Consider the following 16,255-nt stretch of genomic DNA (forward strand, 5'->3'; position numbering starts at 1 on the left):
GGGCTCTCTGGCTCGACCTCCAGCATTCTGTAGTGCCCCTGTTTTGCCTGATTTGAATCGTTCACTTACAGATACCGCCTGGCTTTTCTAAGGCTTCTGCTATAACCCATTAGGAAGCTTCTATTTAAAAATGAAGCAAGACTCATTTGGTTCAAAACCATATAGCAGTAAACACTTCTTGGGGATTTAATGCTACCGATGTAATCATTCAAGGGAATGAAGACAGAGAGTTGCAGACTGCCTCATCTCAGAGACCAGGGGCCGAGGCTGGACGTGGTTGCCCATATCTCTGTGCATTTCTAGTCCTCACGTGTGCACATTCTAAAAGCTATTTGAAAGCAAGGTCTGAGTGACCCCCTGGCCACTTCACAGGAGTTGCCCAATGGATACATGGTCATTCTATCCCAGCTTTTCTTTTGATGTTATCTGCATACTGCTAATTAGCTTCTGAGTTACTGAAATCTTAGAAAGAAAAGATGCTTTATTATTATTTTTTTTAAACAGTGAGTGGGCTAGAAGAAACTGTACAGCATTATGAAATGGTTTTGGCAAAGCTCAAAATTATTTGTGCAGTTAATAAGCTCTCCATGGCTCCCTCCCTTGTTTCTTGATTCTGGGGAATACAGTGACTTTCTGATCACAACCTTGCACGTCTGTTCTTCTTGTGAAAAATCAAACAATTGCTTTGATAAGGAAATTAAAGTTATTTAGTTAGTGCTGAGGAAAGTTATTTCACACACCACTGATCACCTTAAAGTTCTATCTTTGGGCTTACAATACCATGATTTCAAAAATTACCAGCAAATGATAGTTGCCAGTTAAATGCAGGTTTGTGGTAAGCTTGTCTTTGTGACGCAATCTCATTTTACACTAAAGAATTTACGAGAATGTTTCTCCCATTGCTTATAAGCGTATCTATTAACATTTTCCCATTTAAGATACATATGGTTGATTCTTAAAGTGTCTTTTCCCATAATACTTTGAAAACACACTGGCAATGATAAAAGGAGTAGCTGTTGCTATCTCCATTCTCTTAACAATAACCTTTCCATCTGATCTGCATTTCTACCCTTGCTACAGAGGGCTAATTGAAAAGATATGCATCAAAAACACTTGCTTAAAAGAGGCATAGCCCTTTGTTTGGAGAGCAGGAATTGCTTATAATATTAACACTTCCTGTCTGGTAAATACTGTATTTTAAAAAATAAGCTACAATGTATAAAACCAAGGTCATTTCCCACAAAATGTTCATGTTCGTTGTGATTACAAAACACTGCATCTTGTAAAATATTTCCAGTTCTGTTTACTTGAGAAGTACCAATGCTTATTATAAAAGTGTCATGTCTCTTCGAATTGTAGAAGCCTAAAGCAGTATATTTCTTGTCTTATTTGGAAAATTAAGTTATAATTATTATTGTATTTAAGATTACGTTTTGACACAACACGTTACCATTGTGATTCTCAGACCCACACGAGAAGTTATAAAACAGGAGATTGTCTTCAAAAAAAAAAAAAAGCCACTATTTACAAAACAGGACCAGAAGTAAGGTCCCCACTTGGAAATCTGGTCTTGTACTAGGTACACCTTTTAAAGCATGTATATCATTGGGTATGGGTTTTTTCAAAGTCACTCACAATAAGCAAACCAGTCGGTCTTAAATACATTTTATACTTTCTTGCTCTATTGGTGTGCATTACTTAGCGATACAATTGGTACCTAAAAGTGCTAATCTCACTTTATTTACCGACTTCTGCTTTGACAAGTTACAATGAAAAAGACACAAGGGAACAGTTCCAGCAGAGAGGAATCCCCACAGGTATGAGGAACAGGGAGAGTGTATGTGCCGCTGGTAGGGGCATTTTCTCAGAGAAATGAAATTTCCAGTTGACCCATGTACCCAGGGCCTTCTCCAAAATGAGCCACATCCTCATCCATATTCATGAATTCGGCTCTGTTTCCCCTCATTTGTATGCACAAATCCTTCCCTGTCTTCATCCAGGTCAATGCTACAGTCGATGTGGTCGATAGGAATTCTACAGGGTCATGAGAAAAAGCAGCACCTTGTCCGCAAAAGTCCATGGAAGTTCGCTCCTTAACATGTTATTAATGCAAAACGCATGTCTTTAACAGCTTTCGCCTACAGAGTTCTGTGTACAGTCACCCAACCGGGTGATAACGAAAAGGAACACCAGGGCTTCGTATTCACAATTACATTCAGGAAAAGCCTTCCAAGAGTCTGTGAATATCCACCAGGGACTGTGCCTGTGGTTCACATGGCAGCCTTAGACTGCACGTCAGCTACAAAGAAACAGCTCTTTGCCATAGAGCATCGCTCTTCAAAAAGTTAGTATTGTCCAGTTCATGTAAATTTGTCTTGAAATACTTATCATGTTCATTAAAAAAAAAAAAAAAAAATACCACCCGAACAGTTCTGACTGGGAAAGACTCTGGAGATAAGAAAAGTCTTTCTAGTTTTAGGATCTCCCAGGTCTATCTTCCACATACCCTTTAAGTTTCCCTGAGGAAATGAATATTATTGACAGTATTTTGCTACTATTCTCAAGGTATTCTCTCCTATATGTACAGTTCTTGCCCCTTGCCTCTAAACATTCGCAGGTGAATGCCGCTCTCTTGTTTTCTGATGAAGTCTGATGAAGGAGGCCTGCAGCAGCGGTGAGGGCTACTTCAGAACCCAGGGCGGCTTTCAAAAGCGTGGCTTGGTGTGACACTGGCGACAGCCGACTTAGGCGCAGACGATCTTGAAATGGGATAGAGGGCATCTCAGTCTCAGAAATCCTTCGCACCATCCGTGTAACTATTTCTTTGAAAAGATGTTGGAAAGCCCAAGAACTGTAACCCCCATCACTACTGCAAGTGTCTGTCTGCAACACAGCTGTGACTGGACAAGGGACCATCTGATAAAGGGCACCTCGGTGCACAGAGCTGCTGACAGGCACTTCACCGCGGGGCGCGCACTCATTCAGGAGCCCACTGCCTTCTTCCTGAGCCTGGCGTTTACCAACCGGGCGAGGAACCTTTCTGGCAAGTAAGGCGGGAGGAAGTCCACGCCCACTGGAGATGTGCACGGGAGTCCTGCATCCCTGGTCAGAGCCGCTTCCCGTAAGGGAGCTCCCTCCTTGCTGCAGGCAGCCGCTCCTGGAGGGGCAACATGACAGCTCCCTCCAAGGTGTCCAGGGACAGTCACCACTGGCCGATCAGCATGAACAAGGTGAGTGGGAGCCAGATGTCCATAGGCCTCTCCTCTCGGGCCTCCAACCCACCCACTTGCTACCCGGGTGTCTTCTCCATCTTGTCACACCGCTGCCCATAAACTGGGTACACATCCTCTGGGAAGGACTAAGGCTTAAACCTACTGCCGGATGATGAATCCTCCTTGCTTCGCAGCTACCTGAAGAATGCCTGTCCATTACCGTGAAATGCCTTCTTGAGACAGAGATGGGAACTATTTTCTGAAGGAAGAAGTATCAAGGGAGAGAAAGGTCAAAAGGCTAGCGCACGCCTTATTTAGAAATACTTTGGGTCCAGAATCCATTGTATTGCCATTCCTTTTGCACAGACAAGTCTCAGAGATCCGTGGGATGGACGGAGCTCCAGTTAACCAGCCAGCATGCCGTGGGGCTGCCCTTTGCACCCATCCCCACCTCCCCCTGCCAAACGAAGACATAAAAGAACGTGATGGTATAAAATGAAGGTCAGGCTTAATTTGGCACTTCATTTAGTTCCAAAATATAACAAAATAGCTCTATGTCTTTTTTTTTTTTTTTTTTGTGATTTTGGCTTTTACAATCAGTGCTGTATATTGCAACTCATAGCTTTCTGTGTGGCTTGCAAGAAGTTAATCACTTTTTTCCCAAGGCCAGCCAGGTAATTTTGGTGGTTCTCCAGTTATTACATGCCTTGGTACAAAAAAAATGGATGTCGTTGTGTGCAGGAAGGGACTGAGGGTTCGTGCACCCTGGTGCCAGAGAAGAAGGTACACAGAGACCGGGGCCAGTAGGCAGAAAGGAGTCCCCACGTGGGCAGGAACGGCAGAAGGGTATGCGTGAAGAAGGCGTTAGAAAAGACAAGGGGTCCCAGGGAAGATGCATTCAGCAGTTCGCTTCTGCTTGTACCTGTGCACTGGCAAAAACCCAGGTAAGGACTGAGCTAGGCTCCTCCAGGCCAGAGCTCAGAGCCAATCATGCGCTGTTTCTCTGGGGCACGGCCCCAGACCCTCCCTCCTGGGCCGCTCCGCAGTGAAGACCTCTCCCTTCCTGGGTCCCAGAGTTCTGGGAAGTGGGGAGGATGGATTTAGCCCCTCATCACTGTAATGGTTTTGGATGAGTGACTTAATCCAAGGATCAGGGGCCACGGAGCTCTCGCGAAGAGAAAGACCTCTGCTCGGGGACTGCATCCCAGCCATCATCTCGGTACGCGGTGAACCCGCTTGAGTGGTAGCCCAGGCCTCCTGGACCAGGCCAGAGCGTCGTGTCACAGCAGAGGGTGCCTGTAGGTGAGACGAAAGGACTCCAGGGAGGAGAAAAGACACGCTGGGGTTGAGGATGCAACTACACTTCGGCCCTTTAAAAAAATGCCCTTTCCTGGCTGACCTCGTAAATACGAAAACACACATTATAGCTGGTGCTGTGGCTACTACTGATTGGTAATCATGAAATGAAACATGATTTTCAGTTACACATGAAATTAAAGGAAGCTCTTTTCCTGCTCTCTTGAACTACATGTTTTCAAGAGGAAAATAAACGAAGGAGGAGAACAGGCTCTCTTCTGAGGAATAAGGTTTAACAAGTCACGCGAGAGCTTCAAAAATAAAATTGCCAGAATCTATGCACGTACAGGCTGTGGATATTACACTGTGGAACCTTCTTCCATTTCCCTTGCTTAGAAAAGGAAAAGGAGTTCTGTTATTCCTAAGTGACTTCTTTCAACTCTTTAAAACAAACATGTATGTACAATCTCTAAACGTATATTAAACTCTCCTCTGTGCAATTTCACTGAACATTCCTATGGCTGATCCTCGGCTCCCCGTCCTGACACAGCGCATCCTATAAGGTGCTCTTACTCCTTTGCATAGGGATAGGAAAAGTAACTTCAGCAGGGCAATCGAGAGTAGGACAGATAGACAATGAGCTTGTATAGAGAACGTGACAACTACTCCCACACAACACTACCACCAAAACAAACAAACAAACACACAAACACACAAGGCTAGGAAACCTGCTAAACGCAACACAGTGCAAGCCCTGGTCCTACTGAATTGAGAGATTCCTATACCCACATGCATTTTCATTTTGGTGTTCCGTTCATTCCCCTCTGAGCACATTCCTAGTGAACGGAATATTTTTATAAGAAAAATAAAGTTCTGGACCTTCCATGTTCTCAGATCGCGTTTGTATTGTTCATTAACCCATCTCCCAGACACGCTAAAGCATAAAACCTGTAAAAGTGCACTCAGCATGGATGTCGGTTTGCTGACCTCACAGGTCTCTCTGAACAGAGGGGGATGCGCTGGGCTGTGCTCCGCTGTCTCCAGCAAACCTGCGGGGACAGTCAGGCTTCTCTACCCCTTCTGAAACCGGTCAGTGGTGGGGATTTGAGGGACAGCCCGACGACCCACTAACCTGGCAACGGCGCTGTCAGAGAAGCAGTGACAAACGGATGGGCGCTGCGGTTCGCATCGCATCCCTGATCAGAAGCCTCGAGGCTTACCCAGGTGGCTGCCGTGCCAGTCCTTGATGGAGCTGTGACAGGTAGAGAATGAGCTGAGCCGCCTCTCGGAGGAAGGGCTTCTTAGCAATCTGAGGAAGACTCCTAGATGTTCCCAACGTTATAGCGGGATGTCCTGAACTCAGCTTGGGGCTGAGGTCTGCTGGTGATCTCCTTTCGGGTTGACGCCATCCGAGGCCTCCAAGCTAATGGCTCTGCCATGCTTCGGTCTGGGGCCATTCTCCCCAACGCAACAAACAAACAAACAAGACACAGAAGAGACACTCGGAGCGCTGCGCCTTCCGGCAACGCGTCACGATGTGCACTGCTCCAAGAAGTCAAATGGAAAACAGGGAAAATACTATTCACAGCGAAAGCAAGTGTCGTTCTCTGTACAAATGCTACCGGATAACGCGTAGCTTTTTTTTTTTTTTTAATATGTCAAAAAATCTCAGAAATGGCATTATTCAGAAAGCTTATCAAAATATGCCTCCTTTCTAGGTAAAATGGGCTTTGTTGCTTCAATTGCTACAGAGGTCCACAGTTTGCAGACACAGCCATACAGCAAAAAAAAGCTGACTTTTCTTTTCGAGGAAAAAAAACCAGTTACAGCCGCTCTAGGCTGGATTCTCAGCAAGAGCAGTGGACGGCGGTGACCTTAGTTTTTTGCTGTAACTCCACCACGTTTCCTGGAAGTGCTTTTCCTGGGCTTCAAGTGGATTTTGTTCAGAAGCGAAAGCGCTTTCCCAGACCTGCAGCGGAAGGCGAGGGCAGCAGCGACCCGGGCGCCGGCGGCCCCTCAGTCAGTGAACCTCTGGCAGGCCTTCTTCCAGCGGCACGCGGTGCACCACATGTCACGGTTCTCCATGCCGTACACCTTCCGGCACTTTCTGCCTTCTCCCCTGGGCTTCCTGTAAGACAGAGGCGAACGTTTACTCCGGGCCACAGGTTCAACGGGCCTTCTATGGAGGCCTTGAATCGCTTGGAAGGGCAAGAAACAACGTGAAGAAACAGAGCAGAGGTTCTTACTAGGTTTGGACTTTAACGTGTTGGATGTCTTCACACCACAGCACTTAGCTATTACAATTCGCTACTACAACTCTTTTTTTTTTTTAAATGTTTTTTTTTATTTATTTCTAGGAGAGAGAGAGACAGCGTGAGCAGGGGAGGGTCAGAGAGACAGGGAGTCACAGACTGAAACAGGCTCCAGGCTCTGAGCTGGCAGTCAGCACAGAGCCCGACGCGGGGCTCGAACCCACTAACCGCGAGATCATGACCTAAGTGAAAGTCGGTCGCTTAACCGACTAAGCCACCCAGGCGCCCCTACAACTCTTAAAACAGTATTTTGTTAACTTCAGAGAGAGAGAGAGAGAGAGAGTATGTGCAGGCAGGGTAGAGGGCCAGAGGGAGAGAGAGAGAATCTCAAGCAGGCTCCACGCTCAGCTTGGAGGAGCCCAATGTGGGGCTCAGTCCCACGAGTCTGGGATCATGACCTGACCTGAAATCAAGAGTCGGACGCTTAACTGACTGAGTCCCCCAGGCGCCCACAATTTGCTACTATAACTCTTAAGCTTCTACTTGTCCATTTGTGGCCATGTCCACTGGCCATCTTCATAAAATTGAATGAAGCAAGTAAATATAAAAGTTTTCTTCTTTTATGTTTTAAATATGTACTTTTAGGTGCTCTCTTGTTTTTCAGATTTCTAGCATTCTGGTTAAAGAACTCTTGAGGAGTTTCTCCTTGATCTGTGTATTAAAAACTATACATCATAGTTCTCTTAACACAGAGGTTAATGCAACTATGGCTTTAATAGACCCAGTAATTACCGTTACCTCTTCTGCGAGAAAACTTATGGCAACCATTACCACCCCTTCCCCCAAAACAACAAATCTTCATGAATAACTGCTGGGTGGGGAAAGCCAAGGGCACAAAGGAGAGGGTGTTTTGTCCATTCCGGGGAAATTTTATGGAGTATCATATCTCTGGCTTCTCTCTTCCCTGCTGTTCTTCTGTTTCTCAGCGAATTCCCTTGAGATGAGGAGTGTGGAGCTTCGAGCAGTCATACCTCAGGCTGGCCGTCCCTCTGGGTGGGGAGGACAAGACCGTGTGAGTGTGCTGTCTCTGCTCTCCTGTGCCCACCGGATGATTATGCGTTGGCGACACCTGGTAAGTACAAGGAAAACAAAGTTGATGGGCAGGTTCTCCTCACTGTCCACGGGCAGTGGTATCTGACTATCAGCCACGGAGATGAAGTGCTTTCTTCACAGAGACACACGTTAAAGGTGAATTTAAATGCCTCCCCAAACAGGAAAACCTTGGCAACAACGAATACTTCAAAAATCTTCACCACTTCATGCGTGCATTCCAAGCTGCCCATAGTAACATATTTTCACTTGAATAACATTCCAAACCTTAAAGTATAGTCTCATCTATTTTAAGCCTCACGATCTACCTTTGAAAACAGACAAATCACTAGAGAGGTGAAGAGAGTTACTGCAAATTATCAGGCTAGTCAATGGGAATAGCACAACGGGGACCTCGGCCTCCCGTTTGGTTTATGAGATCATTCACAGCCCCTACATAAAGGACTTCTTGCATGAGACACCCACACAGCAGACTGTGGGATCCAAACAGGAAGAAAGGCTAGAAGCAAAGAGCCCAACCAAGTCGAGAACAGAAGTCACCCATGAAATACTTCCTGAGCACTCGCCAGGTGCCAGGTTCCCTGACCATATCTTTCATTTTCACAACTGCCCCACGGGGTGGGTACTATGCTTGTTCCCACTTTACAGATGAGGAAACCGAGGCATAGGGAGGTTAAATAACTTGGCCAAGGTCATGGAACTTGTAATGGCAGGGCCAGCGCTGTGCTGAGCTCTACCTGATGCCAGAACTTGTGTTTTTTTTTTTTCACAAACAGTTTATTGTCAAATTGGTTTCCATATAACACCCAGTGCTCATCCCCACAAGTGCCCTCCTCCATGCCCATCCCCCCCTCCCCCCCACATCCATCAGTCCTCAGTTCCAGAACTTGTGTTTAACCCCATCACACCTCTGCCTCTCAGTCACAGTAGCAGGAGAGCCTCTTGTTCTGGATTTCTCTTGCATTTCTTACCCATCCCTCTGCATCACCTGCTCTCATAATGCTAAAGATCTTCCCAGCATTTGGGATTCTCAACAGCTACAAAAAATGAATTTTTTTTAAAGAAAAGCTAAATGGTATTTCAAGTAAATACATGACATTGCCATATACAGAAGTGCAGACGTTTAATTTAATTTAGAAACTTAGAAACTCTAATTTAGAAACTCTAGAAGTCAACATGGCCACAGAAGTACCATGACCGACTGACAGTCATGGGAACATCCCTAAAGCATCCTTATAGGATTGAACTTCTCTAGTACAGATATGAGCACTTTTTATTTCCTTTCAATTCAAAGGAATATACATCAGTGTTATTTTTCTAGACATTAATTTACAAAATAAACAGGTGAGTAAAAACCTAACATTTTAAACCATTATTGCCATGATTCTGAATTATTCTATACCACTGGTCTTTACAATTTTGCTAAGGCTGAGTAGGAGTGAGAGCCAGAAGTGAGTTAACACACATATATTTCTTTTTAAATAAAAGCGCTGAGGTTCAGCATATGCATTTGATGTAGACAGATATGGAGGGCTTCCCAGATGCTGAGTCTCCCCCCAATCCTACCCCACATCCCATCCCTGACCAGAGTGAGTAACAGCAGACCAGAGGGAGTGAAGGCTTCAGATGTTCATAGCCACCACAATGATCTAGAATGTGCTCATATGCATTGTTTTAAATGGTCAAGACAATTTTAAAAATTAAAAATTACTGTAGAATTCATAGTATCTGAAGAATACCACCTTATTAGTGAGAACTAGGAGAAGTTTAGTTGACGCGACATCAGCTGGGGAATAACATGGAAGGTTCTAGATTGTGCAGATTTGCCATACCCCTGTTGTGTGGGGTGAGGTGAGATGAGAGGTGCTCTTCATTCATCAGGTATTTATGAAGTACTTACTATGCACCAGGCACCGTTCTGGATCCTGGGTACATAGCTGTGAACAATACCGAGTTTCTGCCCTCACAGAGCGTACATTCTAGTGGGGGACAAACAAGAAATACGGACAGATAAGATCATTTTAGTGATGAGTGCCTGAAGAAAATAAAATAGGCCAATAGGCAAAGCGTCATCAAGGGAGAGGACATTTATTTATTTTGGGTGGTGAGGGAGGCCCCTGAGGGGTTGCCTTTCCCCCCCAGGGCACTCTGGAGAAAAGGGGGACAGTGGCACAGGCCTCCAGCTGCAGAATGTCAGTGGTGCCAGAAGACACATGGTGTGGAAGTTGGGGGTGAGAGGGTACGAGGTATGCTTCCTGGCTGGGATGGACGAATCTGAGGTGACTGTCATTTTTTTCTTTTTTTCTTTTTATTATCTGTTTTTGAGAGAGAGAGAGAGACACAGAGAGAGAGAGAGAGAGAGAGAGAATCCCAGGCAGGCTCTGCACTGTCAGCGCAGAGTCCAACACAGGGCTCCAACTCAGGAACCACATCAGGACCTGAGCTGAAGTCGGACGCCTCACCGACTTTGCCACGTAGGCATCCCTGAGTTGAACATCATTCCAAGTACCAGAGAAGCCACCGGAGAATTTTAAGAGAGACATCTGATTAATACTTTAAAAAGATCCCTTGGGCTCCCTTGCGAGTGAACTGGAGACGGTCTGGAGGGGAGCCCTGCAGTCTATTTAAGAGGCTTTCACAGTATTTGAGGGGAAAGATGTACTGGCAATTTAGATGAGGGTGCGGCAGTGGTGCTGAGAAGTGGCTGGATTCATGGCAGGATCAGACAGAGTCTGGGACTCGATGAAGGACGGGGAAAAAGGGAGCACAAATCTTTAGAAGAATCAGGGATGCATCAGGAGGAGTCAAGGGTGAGTCCTAGGTGCGGGCCTGAGCAGCCACAGGGACGGTGGGCCACTTACAGAAACGGGAAGACTGGCGCCGTGGTTGTTTGAGGAGGGAGTGCGGTCCAGGCGTTTGAAGATTCCAAGTTTGAGGAATACAGACCGACTGCAGGACTAACCCCTCTCTAGTGAATGGCTTTCTTAACTCGGGAGTTCTGGGCGTGCGTGTATCGTCCTGTCCAGCCGCGACGACACAGGAGACGGCAGGACCCACGTCACACATTGGCGCGTGGGTGCGTCCTGTGTGAGGATCAATATGGTCTACCTTGTGGGCTTTCCTTGACACTTTTGATAGCAAGACAATCATGGTTTAGCTTTTTATTTTGGGGGGGGGCTGTGGGTGGGGAAGACGTGGTGGCTGGTGCAGGGAGCTAACATGCATTGAGCGCTCGCCAATGCGAAAGGCAGGCTACTGGGTGATTTATGATTTCTTTTAATTCTCACAAAACCCCTGCAAGGGAGCGCTGTTATCTGAATTTTGTAGATAAGATACTTTAGACTTGGAGCAGGGAGGTGGCCTGTGTAGCATCCCAGAGTTATAAGGAGCAGTGGTAGTAATTTACCGAGCGCTTGTTAAACTAAGTGCCCTTGAGTGCTATCCACTTTCATCTCCACAGTGACCCCAGGATAAGTAGTATCACCATCGTTTCCACTTTCTCAGTGAGGAAGTGGAGTCCTGAAGTAAGCTGCCACACAGTTCGTGGGGCTGGGGCCAGCGCCAGACCACAGGCTCTCTCCTACCGGCAGACGACGGAGCGAGTTCTGTCCACTGCTCTTTCCATTCTGCCATCTTGCCATGTAGCCGATGCAAGTGTGGTATGCACAGAGATAAAGCCCCGCACAGCATTATTTTGGTTTTCTCTCCCAGTGGTCTCCACTTGTCAAATCTTTATCACTTTTATATCTTAATCATTCTTTTTAAAAAAATTTTTTTTACATTTATTTACTTTTGAGAGACAGAGTAAGACAGAGCACAAGTGGAGGAGGGGCAGAGAGAGAAGGAGATACAGAATCTGAAGCAGCTCTAGGCTCTGAGCAAGTGTTCGGCACAGAGCCCGACGTGGGGCTCAAACCCACAAACCGTGAGATGATGACCTGAGCCAAAGTCAGACACTTAACCGACTGAGCCACCCAGGTTCCCCAATCATTTCTAAGTTCTATTTTGGGGCATGTTATAAAGTATATGATATACTTGGAGAGAACTCTATGGTATTTTTCTAAATAAGAATAAGTGACGAAGTAAGTAAATTTTTTTCAAAAATATTATAATCTCCATTTTTTTTTTTTCAGAGAACAGTTTTTCTTTGGTCCTTAAGGACTGAGCTCCTCCCACGGGCTTCGGTGGAGGTCGTGGGGACAGCATTTGTGGGTCTAAATCGGGGCAGGGGTGTTTGGTCCTTCTGTGCGTCACACGAGCTGAGGACTCCCAGCCAGGCTACCTTGCTGTGAATGACACATCTCACACAGTAATGTGGTTTCACACACAGCTTGGGAAGCATGGACGACTCTATATGCCTTAATCTTTCTGCTGATTAGGTGTGATTTCAGAACAGTTTAAAGAACTTCGGTCTGCAGAAATCATGGCTAATTTCTCTCACATGTTCAGTGCGTATGTGTTATATAGGTCAATCCCAAGGAGGGAGAATTCACTTCCTCTGGCTTCTGTTTCACAGCAATGAGACACGTCACAGGCAGCAATGACAGTGAGTGCTCCACACTGTTAGCCAGTGCCAGGCACTGTGCTCAACAACACAACTCTATGAGGTAGATTACAGTTGAGAACATTGCCTAAGAAAGGTCATGTGACTGGCTGGAGGTCACAGTTTGTAAATGCCAGGGTCAGGCTTTGCATCTGAGCCTCATACCAGAGCAGTCATAAGAATGCTGTGTCCCTCTGTAAACATGTGGGGAAAATTTCTTCTTTGTGATTTTCTATCTCTCAGATGGAAAAAAAGCCCACACTGTTGTCTTGGTTGTAACCTCTTATAACACACTATTCTGATTCCTCCATCAAGGTGTTAAAAAAAAAAAATCCAGTTCAATGTCTAACAATTAAGCACTGCTATTTTACCTTCTAGGACCCTCCTTCCAGCCTGAAGCCGCCAGGAATGGGCTTTGGAGATCAGGTTTATTAGCTCTCGCTTGCCTGGGCTTGTCACAGACTGCATGCTTGTGCCCTGCGTGCCCCCCACCCCCATCATATGTGGAAGCTCTAATCCTTAGTGTGGTTATATTTGGATAGGAGCCTTTAAGGAATTAATTAAGGGTAAATAAGGTCAAAAGGCTGGGACCCTGACCCAATAGGATTAGTGTCTTTATAAGAAGAGCTACCAGAGGGCTCTCTGTCTGCCCCACCCCCTGCCCCACCGACAGAAAAGGCCTGGTAAGGACACAGTGAGAAGGTGGCCCTCTATAAGCCACAAAGAGCTCTCACGGGGCGCTGAAGTAGCCAGCCCCTTGATCTGGGACTTCTAGCCTCCAGAGTTGTGAAAAAATACACTTTGGTGGTTTAAAGTGATCCAGTCTATGGTGGTCTGTTATGACAGTACAAGCAGACTCATACAGGTGCCAAAACCTCTCAGTTTTCTGCCATGAAAAGACAGAGAAAAGAATGTAGATAATTAGAAGATAGGATGGGGTCATTTGGGAAAAACAGCTCAAAGAATGCTGTAATTAATGAGGGTCTTCTCCCTACCCGCGTGTCTACAGCCTTCGGCTAGAAAAGACTGAACCCCCAGTTCCATTTGTAAATGCGCAGAACAGCCTCCTCCACGACACACCTCTGGGAAGAGGTCTTACCCAGGGAACTTATTAAAGCCCGATGTTCAAGAAATCTAGTGTAGGCAAATGAATAAATAAAATCCTGCAAACCTTGGGATTTGTCAGAAGGAGATTATTTCCATTCTCTAGGAAGCATATAAAAGCAGCGCCCCCACCCCCCCAATACCAGATCTCTAAGATGTGGGGAAAAAATCAAACCTTAAATGGGGTTGACGACCTTAGGGCATTTGTTTCGGAGTACAAAGAGAAATGTGTTCTTTAAAGAGCATTTCATAAAACGGAGGCTGCTGTGTTCTTCAGTTTGGATATGGTTGAGGCCATCACTAATACTAATTCATTATGATTTAAAATGTTTAGAGCTCCTGTCTGAAGCCCTTACTACATTAATTTAGAAGGTAGGAGTTCACGTGCTCTTTGGTTCATCCTGGCTCCCAGTCTTCTAGGGACGGGCTAACGTACCTGGAGGATCCGGGGACAGGTGCCGGCGCCTAGCCAGTGGGCGTGTGCCAGTACAGTGTCTGTGTGGTGTGCAGTTTTAAGATCCAGCCTTCAGTCGAAGGAGGCAAACAGTATGCACCCACTTTTTAAAATGTTTTTTTTGTGTGTGTTTAAAAAACGTATTATTTATTTTTGAGGGAGAGAGAGAGAATAGTGGAGGGACAGAGAGGGAGGGAGACAGAGAATCCCAAGCAGGCTCTGCGTTGTCAGCGCAGAGCCTGATGTGGGGCTCAAACCCACTAGCTATGAGACGGCGACCCAAGCCGAAATCGAGTCAGAGGCTCAGCCGACTGAGCCACCGAGGCGCCCTGCACCCACTTTTTTTTAAAAAAAGTATTGATAGATAATTTAGCCACATAAAGAACATTTTGAATAGTGAGCCTTCTTTCAAGGGTAAAACAAAGCCTTGGAAAATACCATCCTCTTCCTGTATCTTTAAGTTTTTTTTAATGTTTATTCATTTTTGAGAGAGAGAGAGAGACAGAGTGCAAGCGGGGGATGGACAGCGAGAGAGGGAGACAGAATCTGAAGCAGGCTCCAGGCTCTGAGCTGTCAACACAGAGCCCTCTGCGAGGCTTAAACCCACAAACCTCGAGATCATGACCTGAGCCAAAGTCAGATGCCCAACCGTCCAACAGACTGAGTCACCCAGGCGCCCCACCCATATCTTTATTTTTAAATAGGAATGGCTGCTAAGACAAGTCTAAAGGGTTGGCTGAAACATTACTCAACCAGATAGATTGAGACTTCTCCGGTGAAAGAATAAATTAGAATCTAAATTAGGATTTGAGTGGGATACCTAGTTAACCTAGCCACCCTATATGCTTCCCTTCAAATTTCTTGTCTAGAATGTCCTTGGCAACCAATGAAATTAGGGACTCTGAAAAATCTAGGGCATCGAGATGAGGGTAGAGATATACACCGTGTTCACAGCAGAGAAGATTTCACTGCTGGAGGACAAACAGTAGAAGGTATCCTGGCTGGTATCTTACTGTGTAAGACATTTAGGAACTCTGGAGGGCATGTAGCTAGTAAAAACCCACTCAGACTGATTTCTCTACTATTTCAGAAGGAGATGATTTAATTAACAGAGCAAAGGCAAAGAAATTCCGGTTTTTTTGGTCACAGAGCATGTGGGCCGTTTCACCCACATGCGACACTTGTTTGTACACCAGGTGGGCAGTATGGTGTGTACTCTTGAAAATTCTTCTCAAATCACAGACAGGAATTTACAGGATTCAGAACAGTGGGTTTCTATTATTCTGTACTTATAGCTGCCTTTCTAGGTTAGAAGGGTTGTCTCAATTGTGGTATCGAGAACCACTCTGGGTCTTTTTTTGTCTACCAAAAAAAAAAAAAAAAAGTCCCCCAAATGACTGATTGCTAACCTCTGACACCCTCTTCAGTAGATCACTGTTCTTAACAAGAGCAAGACTGATACATACACGTTTTCTTCTCATGTCTACAGCAAGATCCTTCGTTGCTTTCTTGCTCTTTCAGAGTGGCAAACGCTTACTACTATTAGGTGAGACAGGCGACTTTCATAGTTACTCCAGATCCTCGATTATTATTTAAAAAATCAAATTTCAGGAGTATTTTATGGAATCCACAAATGCCCAAATTGCTGCCAACAGGATGCTTTTTATTGTTGATTATTCTCCTAGAGAATTTAATAAATATTCATTGACAGAGCACGGCATAACTGACTGAGCCGCTTTCATTTTTATCAGCCCGGTAGGAGGCCTTAGAATTTTCTGGAAACCTCTGGGAGCTGCCAGTGGTTGACAATAAGAAGCTTTTGTGAGGTCCTTGGAGAGAGGGGTGGAGAGGTGAGAATAAGGTTAATATCTGTTATCATAAGCCACTTTGTGAGCCTTATGAGGAGTTTTAAACCACTGAGGGCATCAATGGTGTGTAGGTCTGTGGACAGACTGTGATAAACTATAAAAGACCCGATATATTTTTAAACGAATGGTTAGGAATCAAGTTAGCTCATAGTTTATCAGGCAGCCGTCATTTCATATGTCAGATCAATTCTTATATACTACTAAACTCTGACTGCATAATTCAGCACTTGCGTATTTTCAGAGTATACATCAGCATGGGTTATTCAATCTTTGGAAGAAAAAAATTATTTCAATTTATGATATTTTCAAAATTTTAAAAATGGCATACCCACAAACAATAATTTCAAAGTCATACGTTTTTTTAAAGTGACTCATAATGATAAATATTATTAACTACAGGGTCTTTTTCTTTCATT

The 16,255-nt window shown here is 45.2% G+C and overlaps 1 protein-coding gene and 1 long non-coding RNA gene across 9 annotated transcripts in view; one reads left to right on the plus strand and one right to left on the minus strand.

The window, feature by feature from the left end:
* LOC144240144 (uncharacterized) overlaps positions 1-16,255 on the plus strand; it is a 40,102-nt gene that overhangs the window by 22,753 nt on the left and 1,094 nt on the right. The window contains exon 2 of the long non-coding RNA XR_013337614.1: positions 7,747-7,892. This is a non-coding gene — a long non-coding RNA (uncharacterized LOC144240144). The remainder of the gene's footprint in view (positions 1-7,746; positions 7,893-16,255) is intronic.
* The window catches only part of ZNF704 (zinc finger protein 704), a 222,244-nt gene continuing 205,989 nt past the window's right edge, over positions 1-16,255 (minus strand). For 6 of the 8 annotated variants that reach the window (XM_077774371.1, XM_077774387.1, XM_077774377.1 and 3 more), the window contains 2 exons: positions 7,792-7,889; positions 3,703-6,636 (listed from right to left, as the gene is read on the minus strand). In XM_077774371.1, coding sequence (XP_077630497.1) covers positions 6,525-6,636; positions 7,792-7,889 — 210 coding nt within the window. In that variant the 3' untranslated portion in view covers positions 3,703-6,524. Of the gene's footprint in view, positions 3,472-3,702; positions 6,637-7,791; positions 7,890-16,255 lie in introns of those variants that run through there. The other 2 variants (XR_013337601.1, XR_013337609.1) reach the window with 2 other exon arrangements.

Source organism: Crocuta crocuta, unplaced genomic scaffold (genome assembly GCF_008692635.1).
Source record: "Crocuta crocuta isolate KB4526 unplaced genomic scaffold, BGI_CrCroc_1.0 scaffold81, whole genome shotgun sequence".
Lineage (NCBI taxonomy): Eukaryota > Metazoa > Chordata > Mammalia > Carnivora > Hyaenidae > Crocuta > Crocuta crocuta.